Source organism: Primulina eburnea, chromosome 2, assembly GCF_022965805.1.
Source record: "Primulina eburnea isolate SZY01 chromosome 2, ASM2296580v1, whole genome shotgun sequence".
In the NCBI taxonomy this organism is placed as follows: domain Eukaryota; kingdom Viridiplantae; phylum Streptophyta; class Magnoliopsida; order Lamiales; family Gesneriaceae; genus Primulina; species Primulina eburnea.
Window position 1 is genome coordinate 3,091,099 of NC_133102.1, and position 16,250 is coordinate 3,107,348.

Sequence of the window (16,250 nt, forward strand, 5' to 3'; positions counted from 1 at the left end):
CTCTTATCTTATAAATTATTTCTTTAATTATATATGCAGATATATTAATATTATTTTTAATATTATTTCAAAATCAATACATTCACATTTAATAAATGAGAAATAATAAGAAATATTAAAAAAATTAAAAATTAAAACTTGATATGAAAAAAAATCTGAAAATCAAATATAGCTTAAAAAATGAAAAAAAAATAAAAATACAAGTTAGTTTCATGAGAAAATCTATTATTTTTTTTATCTTCTGGTTTTTCTTATTTCACAAATATTACTGAACTTTTATTAAAACAGTAGATTCAAATAGTAAAGTTTGAGAAAATGTTAGATTGGAACACATGAAGTAATTAATGGAATTTAAGGCATTGAATGAAGTTCATTTACCAATAAATAGAGTGTACGTACATAACACTTCCCGATATTTAAATATATTTATATTTAACAAACGATGTTATATTTAAATTTGAGCTTTTAAAAAAATTGAAATGATTTTATATTTAATTGCATATTTAATGCCTCATATTATTTAATGTAATTATTATCCGATGCAATTCAATTGATTAATATTAATATCAAATATTTGATTCAATCTTTTGTTTACCACTTCATTTTTATAATATGAGAAAATGTAACAACTATCTTCATTAGATATAGAGTGAACTTGTGAACTAACACAATAACTTGCAAACTTAGCCAAGGAATTGCTCATTCAAGCTTAATGTGGATGCGGCTTTGAACGTGGAGAGTCACAAATTTAACATTGATAGGGTAGTTCGAGACAACCAAGGACGTTTGTTGTTGGCTTTTGGTAAACAGATAAACCAACCCTTGTCAGTAGTACATGGTGAATTACTGGCGATCGGGGAAGGAATTCTTCTTCTCTACGATAAAGATCTTTCTGATGTACAAGTAGCATCTGATTCTCTATTGATAGTGCAAACAGTCACTACCGAACAAGATAACCTTGGCTATATTGGACTTTGTGCAATGGACATCAAGGAGCGATTGAAGAGACCTGCAATCTCTGAATGCATTCATGTCTGTCGATCGTCGAATAATGTTGCTCATAATATTGCTCGTTTTGCTTGTTCTTCGCCTTCTCCTTTTGTTTGGATGAATGATGAATTTCTCTTTTGGTTAGTTAATCTTGTAATGGATGATTTTAATCAATAAAGTTACGAGTTTATCTTAAAAAAAAAAAAATAAATAACTTGCAAACTACGTTAGTTTGGTAAATAACATTAACAAATCTTATTCAACATGTTCACCTGACATAATTTTCTCTCTATCATATATATATATATATATACACCAATTATTATGATTTTTTCTAAATTGGAATAGAAGTTTTATATATTTTAGAATTTTATTAAAACATTTATAATTCAATACTTCGAAAATATATGCTGAAAGGAGAATTTAATAATTTTAGAAGTTAAATAAAAATATTTAATAATATGATGATCTTTAAATGCATTTTATTTTATATCAGTAAAAATTTATTTTCCCCAAGCCTCATTTTGGTCAACGATCAGAGCAAAACATGACACTATCTAATTCAAGATTGTTTATTTATCATTGTTATTTTGATGTCAACTAAATTTGCACGTAAAAAATGTAGATTTTATAGAAATTTTGTTGGATCTTTAAAGAATTAAGTACGATGAATTAATTTCAAAGAGGGTAAGTTCAAATTACTATGTAGATTGCTTTCATTTTTTCTTCCCTGTTATGTTCGCGAAATTAGTCCAAAAAAACTGAATCAACTGCAACCATCGACGCGCTCTCATGAGGTGATTAAATTGGTTATTTACCTTTTTCTGTACTCTCTGCCCGAGAATTGTTATGGTTTTATTCACTTAATCTGCAATGTTTTGTAAAAATTTCAGAATAATTCGATGAATGAAAATTAACCGTGTGAAATGTATTGATTCTGGTGGATATTATAATCGGAGCAAGCTAATTTTGGGAAACTTTTCTTGATCTCGAGTATTTTACTTTTCTTACCCAATCGAGCTAGAACGATACTCTTGAATAAAACCATAGCAATTAGGTATTTGGAAGTGTTATTATGACCAACCTGAAATGCTAGACGATTGGTTTTCTTAATTTTGAATTTGTTCAAAAATATATACCTGGCAGGTGCAATTTTTTTTTGCTGAAAGTGGTTTTCATGAATTCGATTATAACATTTTTTGTTTGGTTCTATATTGATTCCTGGCTATTTATATGTACAACTTCATAAAAAAAAATTCAATTTTTTCTTCAGCTGAATTCTCCACTTGAAAGTATGGAATTATCGGCCCAGGCACCCCGTGTTTTTGTTCATTATGGGATCCCGTCTACCGCATCAATTCTTGCCTTTGACCCCATCCAGCGCCTCTTGGCAATAGGGACACTGTGAGTTTCAGTTTCTTCATGCAATTCATTGAAGTTCTGTTTTATATCGACTAATTTTCTTTGGCACAAATCCACAAACTAATTATGTCAATTTTCATGTATGGTACCCTTACTTTGTGATCAAGCAACAAATTTATTGCCACTTAAGATATATATTAAACTTAGTCACTGAATTGAGAAATATCAGGTTTCTTTTTGCCATTTTTTTATTGAGTGATTATCCATATAGCATTACATACCCAAGTTTTCTTTGTTGTTAACATACTGACAGACCCATTCTTTTCTGTCTAGGGACAACTCTGATTCCGTTTATGTTTCACCTTAAATTCTTATGGGCCATCACCTCAGTCAACCTGTGAAAAAAGAGAACATTTCATAGTGGGGGCTCTACATTTTTTAATGAGCATCGAGTTGCCATCATTTGACTAGAAGTAGAAAATTCTTTCTTCCGGGCCGTTCAATGAATACTAACATTTTAAGTTTTAATTATGGCATTGATTATACAATAATAATTGTCACAAATAAGTGTTCATTTAAACAAAAGCATGAAATTTTGAAAAATTAGATTTGAACTAGGTATGTAGTAGTTAAAATAACCAGAGGACTTTCGGTTTTTTCCTCTTGCTGGGTAGCTTGGTCTTCTCATTATTACTAAATATTGTCATTTTTTTTCCTGACCGAGCTTCACAATTGTCACTGCTGCTTCTTGTCATGTCTCGAGGGATGATGGACAGAGCTACTCAGCAGAGTGGTCATTGGAACATCAAGTCCAAATTATGGTCTTTCAACATGTGTTTATCCATTTGTTCCTCTTAATGAATCTTTTCTTTCTGATTGATTGGAATAACAGGGATGGCAGGATTAAAGTGATAGGTGGTGACAACATTGAAGGCCTTCTCATATCTCCAAAAGCCTTGCCCTTTAAAAACTTAGAGGTTGGTTGATGTCATATTGTTTTGGTCTATCTGTCTGTATGGAACGGTGCCAAACTCAATTATTTATTGCATATCTGTTGATTGCAAGGATTGCATTTTTTGGTCCCATATATTCACCACAGGAGTCGAACAAAGTTCTTAACCCTTTTTTTAGATGCTCATTTTGTATAGATGCTATAAAATATAATAAACACTTTTATTTAGATTTGTGAAGATATTCTGAAGAAGTCGTATGTTTGGATATTTTCACATATTTCCAACTTAATCGATCACCTTTCTCCACGACTTTTTTATCAGATGGTGAAGGGCCTTATTTACTTATATTTAGATTGTCTGAAAACTAGTTCAAAGTGGTATTTACGATAATGCTAAAGCCTAATGTTTTCACCTTCTCGAGGATCAATAGACTTTTAGTATAATTGAAGCACTAATCTCTTTTTGGATCCTGGTTAATCTAGTAAGATTTTAGTTTCTGAATACTCTCCGTTTCTCTGTTTTTTTCTCCTTTTCAGTTCCTGCAAAACCAAGGTTTTTTAGTGAGTGTCTCCAATGAAAATGAAATTCAGGTATGGTTTTATACAGGTCGTCCATGACAATTTACGGTGAAATGTCCCATTCTTGACCCCCTGCAATCTTTGTGTTTATTTATTTTTCTTCAAAAGATATCTAAATTATCCCCAGTTTGAAATTTTCCACCTTTTGCTTAATCACCATTGGATCTTTCCCATAAAAATCATTGTTCACATCAACCCCCTGATTTTTCCTCTCTTCAGACAGTGGATATTTTTCCCTTAACACGGGATGTTTATGCAACTTTGACAGGTTTGGGATCTAAGAAAGAGGTGTATATCTTCTAATATTCAGTGGGAGTCCAATATAACAGCATTTTCTGTTATTCCATCTACCCATTTCATGTAAGAAAATGAGGAATCTTAGCCCTTTTTTGGATTATTTACCTTTTCATGCTTAATTTATTTTATTTTTTGGGACATTCAGTTATCTAGGAGATGAATACGGATTCTTATCTGTGTTGAAGCATGATGCTGAAGGAGGGAAACTTATTCAATTGCCGTATCACATTCCTCCTAATCTTGTAGCTGGTAATTGAAAATATGTTGAAATTAGTCAATGTAGTTGAGTAGCTTGAATGGAATTACATTTTTGGATGTGAACGAGTTTTGGTTCATACACCTAGGGGGTTAGCTGGTCTACAATAACAATGGATCCCTATCTTTAATTTATACGTCAAATTTGTGCAGAAGGATCTGGGATCTCATTGCCTGATAATCAGTCCGTTGTTGGTGTGCTCTCCCAACCTCGTTCATATGGAAACAGGTAACTGGAAGAATGCGTGGAGTTACAATTCAGAGTCCTAGCTGTTTGAGCACAATTATCTTGTGTGCTCTGTGTTTGCTTCTTCAGTGTTTCTAATTTCTTAAACTGCTGTACTGTATTTATAACATTTGATGATATTATTGTAACTTCCATTGAGTTTTGTGCTGTCATCTGTATATTGAGCTCATTGGAGAAAAGACTGATGGCAATCAATAAAATACATAGATAGTAATGGTATTGTGCAAGGAATTATACGGAAGTGTTGAAAAATGAAAAAGTTCAACCTGCCTTGTTCATTTAGAGACACATGGTGATTGGAGATTTTCTGGGTGTTTTATTATAATATCGAGATCTACAACAATGAGCAGTTCAATTTGTTTGCAGGGTTTTGGTTGCTTATGAGAATGGGTTGATTATTCTGTGGGATGTTACTGAAGATAGAGCTGTACATGTTAGATACCACAAGGATCTCCAGCTAAAAGAGGGACCAGTTTTTAATTTTTCCAATAATGAGAGCCACACGTGCCAAAGTGATTCACCAGAAAATGACCATGGAGAGAAGGACATAAGTTCTCTCTGTTGGGTGTCTCCTGATGGGTCAGCATTAGCTGTTGGTTATGTGGATGGGGATATCTTGCTTTGGAACCTGTCAGTACCTGACAATGTTAAAAGTCAGAGAAGCCAAAACATGTTCAACGATGTTGTTAAGATACAATTATCATCTGGAGGTAGAAGACTTCCCGTCATTGTCTTGCATTGGTCTTCGAACAAAGCACAAAATAGTCGTGGAGGCCTACTTTTTGCATATGGTGGTGAAGACATTGGATCTGAAGAAGTTTTGACTGTATGTTCATCATTTGTACCAATATTTGGCTTCTTTTGCGAGCGTAATTGCTTATTCTTTTTATACAAAGTAAAAGGGTACTTGATATCGATCAGCTAATCTAAGTTTTCCATGCTATAGCTGCATCTTGTTTCCTTCTTCAAGTTAGGAGGGGTTGTTATCTAGAATGAATCATGAAGTTGCACAGTTTGACCTTTTTTTTTTCACTCGCAGCGGTTACACATATCAATGCAATAGGGGTATTGTGCATTTATATTTAATTTGGATTCACTTGATGACCGTGGGAGTTTGTATATCAATAATGAGCCTGATATTAGTTCCAACAAGAGCATGGTAGCACGTTTCATTTCGTTTTATTACATCTTAATTATCTAATTTTTAAATCAACCCGTCGTCTTGATTTCCGATGATAAGCTTCTTCCATGTGTGTACTTTCCATCATTTAACATGCTCCGAACAAGAACAAACTGGATAGTCGTTGTCACCATGTTTAGATTTTCAATGCTCTGTTCGAAGATTATGAAATATCTCACATAATAGAGGAGGTTTAAGAAAATAACGGCACAGCTCATACTGGTTCTAATAGAGATGTTTGCCAGTGTTTCTCAAAACTATATTTCAAACTGGTTTTGACTTCAACTTAAAGCCAGAAACTTATTTTTATATAGGTTAAATTTATTATTAATATCTTGGTGTTTTCTTGTTGAGTGTCAAAGCTTCGAAGTCATATAATGTCTTTTTAGTGAAACTTTCTTGTTATGCAGATCCTCAATCTTGAATGGTCTGCTGGGTTAGTACAACTGAAGTGTGTGGAGCGTGTTGACCTTACGCTCCATGGATCATTTGCTGATGTAATTATAACACCAAAGGCTCATGAGCCTGACAACTTTAGCTCAACTTCATTATTTATATTGACCAATCCAGGGACAACTGCATTTCTACGATTTCGCTTCTTTGTCTATCTTCAAGCCTGGGACAGGACATAATCATTCAGTCCATGCATTTCAGTATCATTCAATAATACCCACTGTGGAACCATGTATGACCGTGGGAAAGCTTTATTTGATGGGTAGAGATAGCAGTTTCTTCTGTGAACTTTCAGAGGTACTGAAATCCATCATATGTTGTCTATTCAATTTATTTCTCCATTTCATTTAAATGACCATTTATTGTTCCATTAGACAGTTTTCACCTGCCAAGCTACAAGAGGATGATGTGTTGACCGGGAGGGGTTCGCGGTGGCCTCTGACTGGTGGTGTTCCTTGTCATCTGTCTGCTGCTGCAAATAAACTTCAGAAGATGTATATAGGAGGATATCAAGATGGATCTGTTCGAATATGGGATGCCACTTCTCCAGTTCTGTCACTTGTTTCTGTTTTACGATTGAAGGTTAGCACAATGCTTTCTTAATGGTATTGGTTCAGCATCTATCATCGTTATATATTGATAAATTGATAGAAAGTTCATCGATCGAGTTTACAGTATTATATTTGTTAACAATAACCACACCATTTACTGGCAGATAGAAGGAATTCAAGTTTCTGGTGCAAGTTCAGCAGTATCAGCATTGGGCTTTTCTTCTATCACCTTGACCTTAGCTGTTGGCAATGAAAGCGGAGTGGTAAGAATTACAGTCATTTTCTATGTTTCTCGGGCTTTACTGAAATAGATAAAAATAGTGATTCATACATTTTCCTTTATTTGTTAGGTTTTGATTTATATACTTCAAGGCAATTCCAACCAGACAATCTTGACCCTGATAACTGAAACCAGTCGTGATGGTATTTTTTTCCGAATATTAATTCTCTGCCACATTTTGATTTATGATTACTTGTGTTTCTAGACTTCCGAGCAGTTGTGTGAGCTAATGAGCCAGCATTTCCTGGTACTTCTTGTTGCATAATTACCTTATACCCCTAGCTTACATGGATTCTTTCTTGTAAAATATGATCTATCTTGATTTTTTCAAAAATGTTTTTTAGTTTACTTTTATGCAATAATGATGAAACAGGATATGACAATCTGTTAACAGGAAACCAATATGATTGCGAAGGTACTTTGCGATTGAATTATACATAGGAATTTAAACATGGCCAAATGAAAGAAACATACAGTTCACTAGAAATAATTATCCTAAGAACTGTTTTTTCTTTACAGTGTCTTGTCCATAATAATTTTCATTTAGTGCACTAATCAGTACACCTCTAATTTTTTAAGGTCCAGTGTTTCGCCGTGTTTACATGCTTTTATCCCCGGGAAGCAAACATTCTTTATGAGTGCAAGGACCTTTGAACAAGAGCAAGCCACAGCTTCAGTAATTTTTAAGTGGGCTAATCTGAACTGAACTACTTTTTCTGAATTTGCAAACGACTTATTCGGTACTTGGGGTTGGTTCACTGATGTTGTTGATTATTGTGCTGTAGTATTAGAATTTATATGTCAGTTAATGAGTTGAATATCCAATCACTTGCATCATTAGAACATGATGTATGAGGGTGTTTACTTGTCTGTTTTTTTCATTTGCTTCTATCTAGTGTCTGGGTCTGTTGGCATTCCTGCATCCCCATTGTCCAGTAATAACCGTAGTTAAACTTCCACAAAAGGCCCTCATCTCTGTAATTTAAGGCCTCGTTTCAATATTTAGGAAACATTCACTTGTGATGACCTCTTTCTTCGAACGCTGTGACTATTATGTTGTTTACTGGCAGACCAACATTTGCCACATGCAGAGAGCAACCGATGTTCAGCTATATTTTCCTTACTGAATTCTCCTGTACGTGTCTTACAGTTTTTAAATTCTGGAGTCAGACTTCTTGTCGGATATGAAAGTGGGCAGGTAAATTTGTTTATCAGAACTTGTTCTTTTTTTAGTTATATGCAGTTTGACAACTCTTAATCTGACATCACAATTACTTTATTGCAGGTTGCTATACTTGATACTAGTTTATTGTCAGTGTTAACTATAACAGATTATTTGTCTAGCTCAAGGTCACCAATCATTTCAGTGGCGGTGAAAACTTTTCCAGATACTCATGAAAACAATATAAATAATTCTGAAAATGAAATTGTTAGTGAATCTACCACAGAGCTTGCTTTTGTATTAACTAGAGATGCGCACGCAGTCTTAATAGATTGTTCCAGAGGCAATATGGTGAACTCTAAAACAATATTTCCGAAGGAAAATTCAATGGCAATAGGCATGTATTTACTAGGTAAGTCCATCCCGTTTTCTTTTTAGTTTTCTACATATATATCATGTGCAGATGTTTACGTCCTGTGAGGCCTTTTGCACACAGAAGGAAATCGTCCTCTCTCTGAAAGGTCAAAAAACGTTTTTGTGATGTCTACTGAGCATGTTGATGCTGAAAATCAACCTTTGCAATCCAGTCTTGAAAATCTGAGTGGTTTGTCCAGCGTGGAAGGCCACATGCAACCCACATGTTTAGGGGACGAGACATTGGAATCCTATATTTTATTGTGTTGCAATGATGCTGTGTACACATACTCCTTAAAGTCTTTCTTTCAGGTGCTGTCATTTATTGTCCCTATTCAGTTTAATTTGTAATTTATTCCCTTTCTTATGAGGATTCCTTGACTTCAGGGTGATTGTAACTTTGTACGTTTACTGAATCTTGAGAAACCATGTTCCTGGACTACAATCTTCAAGAAAAATGCGGAAGAGTATGGATTGATCTTTGTTTATCAAACTGGAGAAATTGAAATACGGTGAATTCCTAATTCATCTTTTTGCTTGTGTTTCAGATACTGATGAGATTTAAACTGCATATGTGCAATTTACCCTGCATTGTTGTTACTTTATGTGAAACAACTGTAATTTATCTAACATTTTAAATAATTACAACATTCTCTTTAAGCAAAATCTTGAGTTCCCCTCAAGCAAAATCTTGAATTCAAATATTGTGAATCGAGAGGTAGGAGCTAGAAAATCTTCTCGCTCAATGACTACAACCCAACTTGTCCATGGATTGATTTAGGTACAACGTGGCTTTGTGATCCAGACAAAAAACAATGACATCATAATTTACTCAGCTTTTGAAGAATTACCAACACCGTATCCCCTTAGAGTAGAAATTACTAACATCAACCATTTTTTGGTGTAAAAAACTAAATACGCTGGACAAGAATTTGTCCAGTAATTGATATATATACATATGTGTGTGCGTGCGTGTGCATGTGTGTGCGTGTGTGTGTGCGCGTGTGTGTGTGTGGTGGAGAGATTCACTTGGCTATGATATAATTTAGTTGGGAACAAATATTGGCAAAGGAAAGTGTCAATGTATTGCTCAATGTCTTTTTCTCGTAGGTCTTTTCCAGATCTTGAACTGGTGGGAGATACCTCATTGAAGTCAATTCTTAGGTGGAGCTTCAAAAATAATATGGAGAAGACAATGTGTGCTTCCGACGAAGGGCAGATTACCTTGGTTGGTTACTTAACACAAAAACAATCTGCACCACATGATAATTTATAAGTGTTCCTTTATGTAAACGACAGAAATTTATGCTCGAGATCTTACATGCATCATATAAAGATGTCCAAGAACTAGGATCCTTACAGGAATGACCAGTCCAGTGAGCTCCTTGGCTAATTGAGAAAAGTGTAGTATTAGCAAAAACTCGTAAAGAATGACTCTATTTTATGAAGTTTCTATTGAATAAAAGATCATTTCTGGAGAGACTTTTTGTTGATGGTAGCAGAGCTTCATTTGTCCATGGCATAGGAAATGACTCACAGTCCAATTTCTCGTCGGTTTAGATTTCTGAACCAATATGAAGTCTGATTGTGGTTTAGGAACTCCAACATGTTAAAATAAAAGGCAACACAAATTCGAATCGTGAAAAGAAAATGGTATAGGACTACATGTATCCACGGGAACATCATTATTAAAAAAAAGAAAAAGACAAGTTTACCAATTTTAAAAGACAGGTGGTAACGAGAATAAATTAAGGAAATATATGCTGTTTAAAAAAACTGTGAATATGAGTTCCTTCATGCAGCCATCTTTAGAATTGTTCGTTTCTTGGAACTGTAAATGCAGTGCCCTCCTTGGGTAAATAGAGTAGAAATGATGCCATAAGTTGTCAGCCACCTGGGTTTAGTTAGAGATGTGTTAAACTGTGATATGTTTCTGTCTAATGCAATCTTACCTGAAGCTGATGTTAAAGTTTTAACTTGTGGTTTGATGATAATATAAGAGTTGTGGAAAGAGTGAACCCACTGCCCTGACATGATTTAAGAAATTCACACACCTTTTTGAAGGAGATATTTATCTTTATAATTCTTTGTTTTCTGCTTTGTATTTATATTATGTAGAATCTTTGGATCATTACTCATTATATCTTATGACCCAATTTTTTATGCATAGCTACCACAGGCAATTGAATATTTGCAATCATTCAATCTTCTCCGAATATGCAATTAGGCAGTTTAATCTTAAATTATATTAACTATGTTAAACTTTATTACTTGCAACTGATGATGCTATACTTTCTAGGTCAATGGGTGTGAATTTGCTTTTATATCTCTTCTGGCCTTCGAAAATGAATTTAGGTCTCCCCTCTCTCTATCTTCCTCCCTCTCTCTCTCTCTCTACGTCTGTTTGTCAAAAGCCCTGACACGTGTCTATTTTTGTTCTAGCCTCGAAAATCTACCTTGTCTACATGATGAAGCCCTTGCTGCCGCTGCAGATGCTGATGTTAATTTCACTCTAAACCAAAAGAAGGCACAGGTCACAAATTGCGTCAGCTATTTCTGTTTGGTTTTTCCTTTATTTTTTGCCCCTCTCTAATGAATTTGCTTATTTGAATGAACAGAGTGCAATGCCCGGATTTATTAGTAATATGATCAAGGGTTTAAAAGGGGGTGAAGGAGAGCAGAATATGAGTTACATGGAATCTCGTGAAATCATGATTGCGCGTTTGGATGGAATGTTTTCAAGGTTCCCATTCTCTGACCCCTTTGGTTCTTTTGATAAAGAAGATTTGGAACTTGGCATAGGTAAGTATGAGTCAACATTCCCACCGAAGAGTGGGCATCTACTTGTTATGCAAATAACAAAATAAACAATAAAATAAATGCCTTAATCCTCGTCGAATTATGTTTGCAGATGATATTGACATAGATGAGCCAGTTGTTGTGTCAACTTCACAAAAGAGTAGTAATGACATAAAAGGTAGAGCGACAAATTTATTTCTATTGATAATGATGGTTTTAAGCATCAGTTGGGCCTAAATGGTTACTTTTTTCAGAGAAGGGTAGAGAGAGAGAGAGATTATTTGAAGGTGGTTATTCTGACAATCATCCAAAGGTTCGAACACGCGAGGAAATTATTGCAAAATACAGGAACACAGGAGTAAGATTTTCCTTAAACAGCTTAATTGTGTTTTTAATGCTTAAATTGGGGATCACATTCTCACCATGTAATTGGTTCCAGGATGCTGCAGCTTCGGCTTCTCAAGCAAAGGATAAACTTCTAGAACGGGGGGAGAAACTTGATGTAAGACCAGTTCTTATATATTCAGTGATTATGCGCATATCAGGATTTTAGAAGGATATGAGTTAACTGTATTAAGATGTCCCTTGCTTGAAGCATTAGTTCTTTGTGAACTAGCACTGGTGGTAATTTCTCTGAGTTCTGACCTATGGTGACTGTAGATTGTTTTATTTTTTTAAACAGTCCCTTTTTTATGGGAGTGGTGGCAGAAGATGTTTTTGCATCTTTCCAATATTATATATTAGGCAGGATATTAGATTCTTTCCAGCTTTGCACAAAAAATTTAGCCCGGCTTCGCTTCTACTAAATAAGTTTTTATAAGTTTCTTTGTCGAAGACATCTGAAATAATGGATAATGACATTCTGCTGATCACATGAAGTCTCACTGTTCTTTCGTTCTTTGTATTGTGTCAAGTCTCGACTAACACGTCACATACTGGAATGAGACAATCCCTGTTATTAGGCGGGATATTTGGTGTTAATATTGCTTTGGTATTATTACCTTTACTACTGCTAACTCGTGCAAATTTCACTAAAATTTACAATGCAAAGAGAAGTTGCTGATTATGCATCATCTCTCAGTCATTCAGTGTTGAGTGGTGTTTGATTTGTTTCAGAAACTTGGCAAAAGGACAGCCGAGCTACAAAGTGGTGCTGAAAGCTTTGCGTCAATGGCAAATGAGCTTGCTAAGACGATGGAAAAACGCAAGTGGTGGAACATATGACGGCATAAAAAGTCAGTTACGTTCCAATTTTCGTGAATTGGGTCAACATATAGATACTACAGATGACAGACACTTGAAGCGTATTTGTGAGGAAAGAATATGATGACATTGTAGTATTTAAGTAAATGAATCTTCGACAAGAATAGTTTACATGTTTTGCAGTAGTGTTGTTAGAGATTAATTAAAAATAACCTAGATTGCTTCAAATATCAATCCAGCCACTATAATTCCTTCTTTCACCTGTAAAGGGTTGCTTTAGGTTTTAGTGTATACATTCTACTCCTCCAAAATATTAATTGATATTATGTTCCTCGAGTTCGATGATTCTGTACAAGTATTGTTGTAATAAATAAAATTTAAGTAGGCAATCAATGTAGCTCACTGATGTTACATTTACCTATATGGTATCTGCTGTCTAAGACAATTTCTAAAGTATAGATAAGAGCAGAGTAATGATTTGGGACAAAAACTGTATTTGAACGTATGGTAAAAAAAAAAATTAAACTTGATGAAATTTAGATAAATACGATAATAATAAACCACGAAACGAGTCAGAAGGTTTAGTATTCTTCACATCAGTGCAAGTTGTGCTCTAGTAGACTAATAACTAAAATGACTTGGAAAGATAGATGCCAATCCATGAAAATGGTATCATCACAGTTTTTGCATGTTCTTGATAGTTGCAGAAGACACTTCAGATCTTGTATTCATTTGCTTATGTTCCATATGCTATTTGGTGTGTGTATCAACGACACTGTACTAAATTCATCTTAAAAGTGCATATTTCAAATGTATAACCAATTTTTGACATTGTTAGTCAGTAATGCACTGAATTGACTGCTTTCATGAATGATTGTATTTGGAGTTCATCTTTCTGTATGCCATCTGGACCACAAATGCCACTACTCACATCGATTCCATGCGGCCTAAGTATAGAAAGAGCTTTGCATACATTCTCAGGGTTAACTCCTCCAGCAAGGAACCATCCTTTTTTGCTTGTAATTGGCGGAAGCTTAAATTTTGACCAATTAAACCCTTTACCACTGCAAACATGCAAAGATAATTTCTAAGCCATGGCTGCTAACTCCCACACGTCGTAAAAGATAAATGAATTTGTCAACAATTAGAAACAATGAAATTACATATTAACATAGGGTAAATGATAGCTGAATTGCAGAAGGCAACTTGCATTCAACTTTGAACAAGAGCACAAATATTTTGAAAGAAAAAATACCACCTCTTCATAGCAAAGAAAACGAGGCCAAAGCCAAATGACTGAGGAATAGTGAGGCTAACAATATACACTGAGTTTATTTTAATACCTTCCACCTTTGGCACTATCCACAAGAACCCAATCAACAACAGAACATTCTTCATCAGTTATTAAATTCAGAAGATCGCCATCCTCATTCGCATGAAGAACATAAATTACTTTACTCTCTCTCGCCACAGTATGAAAATCATTCCTTGAACCATTTCCATGTAGCTGCAGATATCATTAGATGTTAAATAAAAAGCTAGAACGAGTTAAAAATAAAGGTAATGATGGATGAAAGAGCTAACCTGAACATATCCAAGTTCTGCTTCATTAGACGCTCTTAAAATCGTTTCTGCGTCGTCATCTACAAATACCCCAACAGGTACAGCTCCATGTTCTCGAGCCACTTTTGAAATCTCTTTTGCAATAGGAAGTGAGATGGACCGTTTTGAGTTGGGCCACATAATCATCCCAATAAAATTTGCACCAGCTTCTGCTGCTTTGGCAGCATCTCTAGCTGATGTGATTCCACACATTTTGACTAAAGGTCTGTCTTCTTTGTATCCTATATCAGCAAGTGAAACTATTGTTGATTGGTTTGATGATCGTGTCATTTTCATCTTTGGGAAGACCCTATTTAATAAAATCATTTCTTTCCCTTCTAAACCTGTAATTAATTTGATGATATGATGAGTCATGAGTCATTACATTCCACACAAATAGGGCGCGCGCGCACACACACTTCAAAAGTTACTAATTGAGTATATTCCTCTTGCACCAGCTTCTTCTCACTTAACAAATCATCATTCCCAACTTAAATACAATGAAGACCCTAATTTACTCATATTACGAGACGAAGGGATGAAAAAGAAAGGGGATGAAATACGCATCAACCACCATATGAGGAATTATATTTTCTGGATAATTTAACAATGCAACTAATATTCTGGCATACCTGAACATATCGGCTTAGTAAAAACACTTGGTTGAAGATGATTTCCCACTCTTACACCTGGAAAAGATAGACATACAATCACAAAAACACATTCGAGAAGACCGACCGTTCATTAAACCAATAGCATGACAATTGACAACCATTACACATTTCGCTAATTATCACCACCTTCTTTTCCAGGAAACTAACCAAAAGGGCTTCGTTTCCCCCCAAAAAAACAGATAAATTACCCAAAAAAAAACTTTCTGAAGAATTCACACAAGCATCTGAACTGCACATTCTCACACGCGCAAACAGACGAAACACACATTCAGCTTAACGATGAGTACATAGAGAGCGAGACCTGAGAACATAGCTGAAGCAGCAGATTATCTTTGTACAACCAAACGATTATCAAATTTATAATTATAGCTCGCCTGAATGTGGAACTTCCATTTTTGAAAACATACCCCACTATTTCTTCAGTCAACGACCATTGAGTTCTATAGACATTATAAATACAATACCTTTAAGCCCAACAAGCGGATGCCGAGGCCCACTAAGCTATGTTTATTTTTACATCATTTTAATTAAGAGTGAGTCTTATTTGAGACGGTCTCGTGGATCATAATCTGTTAGACGGGTCAATCTTACCAATATTCACAATAAAATGTAATACTCTTAGCATAAAAAATAATACTTTTTCATGGGTGATCCAAATAAGAGATCCGTCTCACAAATACAACCTGTGAGACCGTCTCACACAAGTTTTTGCCTTTAATCAATCGGTTATTTGAGGTATGTTGTACTTGTTCGAGTTTTTCTTTTTGTAGGTTTTCTTTACTCTAGGTAGGAACGGTATACCGTACCGTATCGTATCGAAAATCATATATCGTACACCGTACCGAAAATTACGGCCGAAGATTTTGGTATATCGATTTTCGGTACATATAACTAGCATACCGATTAATGATTATATCGAAATTGTACGGTATATCGAACTTTCTGTACGGTATTGATATATACCGTTTTATACCGAAAAAAACCTTACATTTTAAATTTTTGTAAATTTATCGTTTTAAAATATTATATATTTTAAAAATTTTGTATATTTTTTCGGTATTCCGATACATTTCGAAATTTTCAAATTTTATACAGTTATCTTATCGAAAAATCCGATATTGTTACCGTACTGTACAGAAGGTAAATTCTAATTTTTTTCGGTACGATAATCTCGGTATACCGAAAATTCGATATTTTTTCTTACCCCTAACTCCGGGTGCATTGTCGAATAAATTACAAGAGGGCCGATG

At 34.6% G+C, this 16,250-nt stretch overlaps 2 protein-coding genes across 3 annotated transcripts; one reads left to right on the forward strand and one right to left on the reverse strand.

Moving 5' to 3' along the window:
• Window positions 1–1,548: 1,548 nt before the first annotated feature.
• On the forward strand, window positions 1,549–13,060 carry LOC140819875 (uncharacterized). The gene is given in 25 exon segments (XM_073180130.1): window positions 1,549–1,787; window positions 2,264–2,394; window positions 3,245–3,329; window positions 3,842–3,895; window positions 4,152–4,243; window positions 4,326–4,429; window positions 4,589–4,664; window positions 5,049–5,508; window positions 6,273–6,497; window positions 6,499–6,612; window positions 6,694–6,897; window positions 7,031–7,129; window positions 7,217–7,289; window positions 8,217–8,344; window positions 8,432–8,720; window positions 8,805–9,034; window positions 9,110–9,234; window positions 9,833–9,950; window positions 11,022–11,077; window positions 11,165–11,255; window positions 11,341–11,524; window positions 11,634–11,699; window positions 11,776–11,879; window positions 11,961–12,023; window positions 12,638–13,060. Coding segments are annotated over 24 exon segments (3,258 nt in total). The 5' UTR covers window positions 1,549–1,787; window positions 2,264–2,284; the 3' UTR covers window positions 12,746–13,060.
• Window positions 13,061–13,375: 315 nt separating this feature from the next.
• LOC140819863 (N-(5'-phosphoribosyl)anthranilate isomerase 1, chloroplastic) lies at window positions 13,376–15,465 on the reverse strand. 2 transcript variants are annotated; one of them, XM_073180119.1, is made up of 5 exons: window positions 15,302–15,465; window positions 14,959–15,015; window positions 14,309–14,568; window positions 14,068–14,231; window positions 13,376–13,788 (listed from the first exon to the last, which is right to left on the reverse strand). In XM_073180119.1, the coding sequence occupies exons 1-5, from the start codon at window positions 15,309–15,311 to the stop codon at window positions 13,563–13,565; spliced, it is 717 nt and encodes a 238-aa protein (XP_073036220.1). In that variant the 5' UTR covers window positions 15,312–15,465; the 3' UTR covers window positions 13,376–13,562. The 2 variants fall into 2 exon arrangements, with proteins under 2 accessions (XP_073036220.1, XP_073036212.1); XM_073180111.1 differs by having other exon boundaries at window positions 14,309–14,670; window positions 15,302–15,463.
• Window positions 15,466–16,250: the final 785 nt, after the last annotated feature.

Excerpts from the sequence above, each read along its gene's own strand:
- LOC140819863 (XM_073180111.1), bottom strand. Across the intron at positions 14,232-14,308 it reads CAGAACTTGGATATGTTCAG|CTACATGGAAATGGTTCAAG; the intron begins GTTAGCTCTTTC and ends TGATATCTGCAG. Across the intron at positions 13,789-14,067 it reads GATAGTGCCAAAGGTGGAAG|TGGTAAAGGGTTTAATTGGT; the intron begins GTATTAAAATAA and ends GCATGTTTGCAG.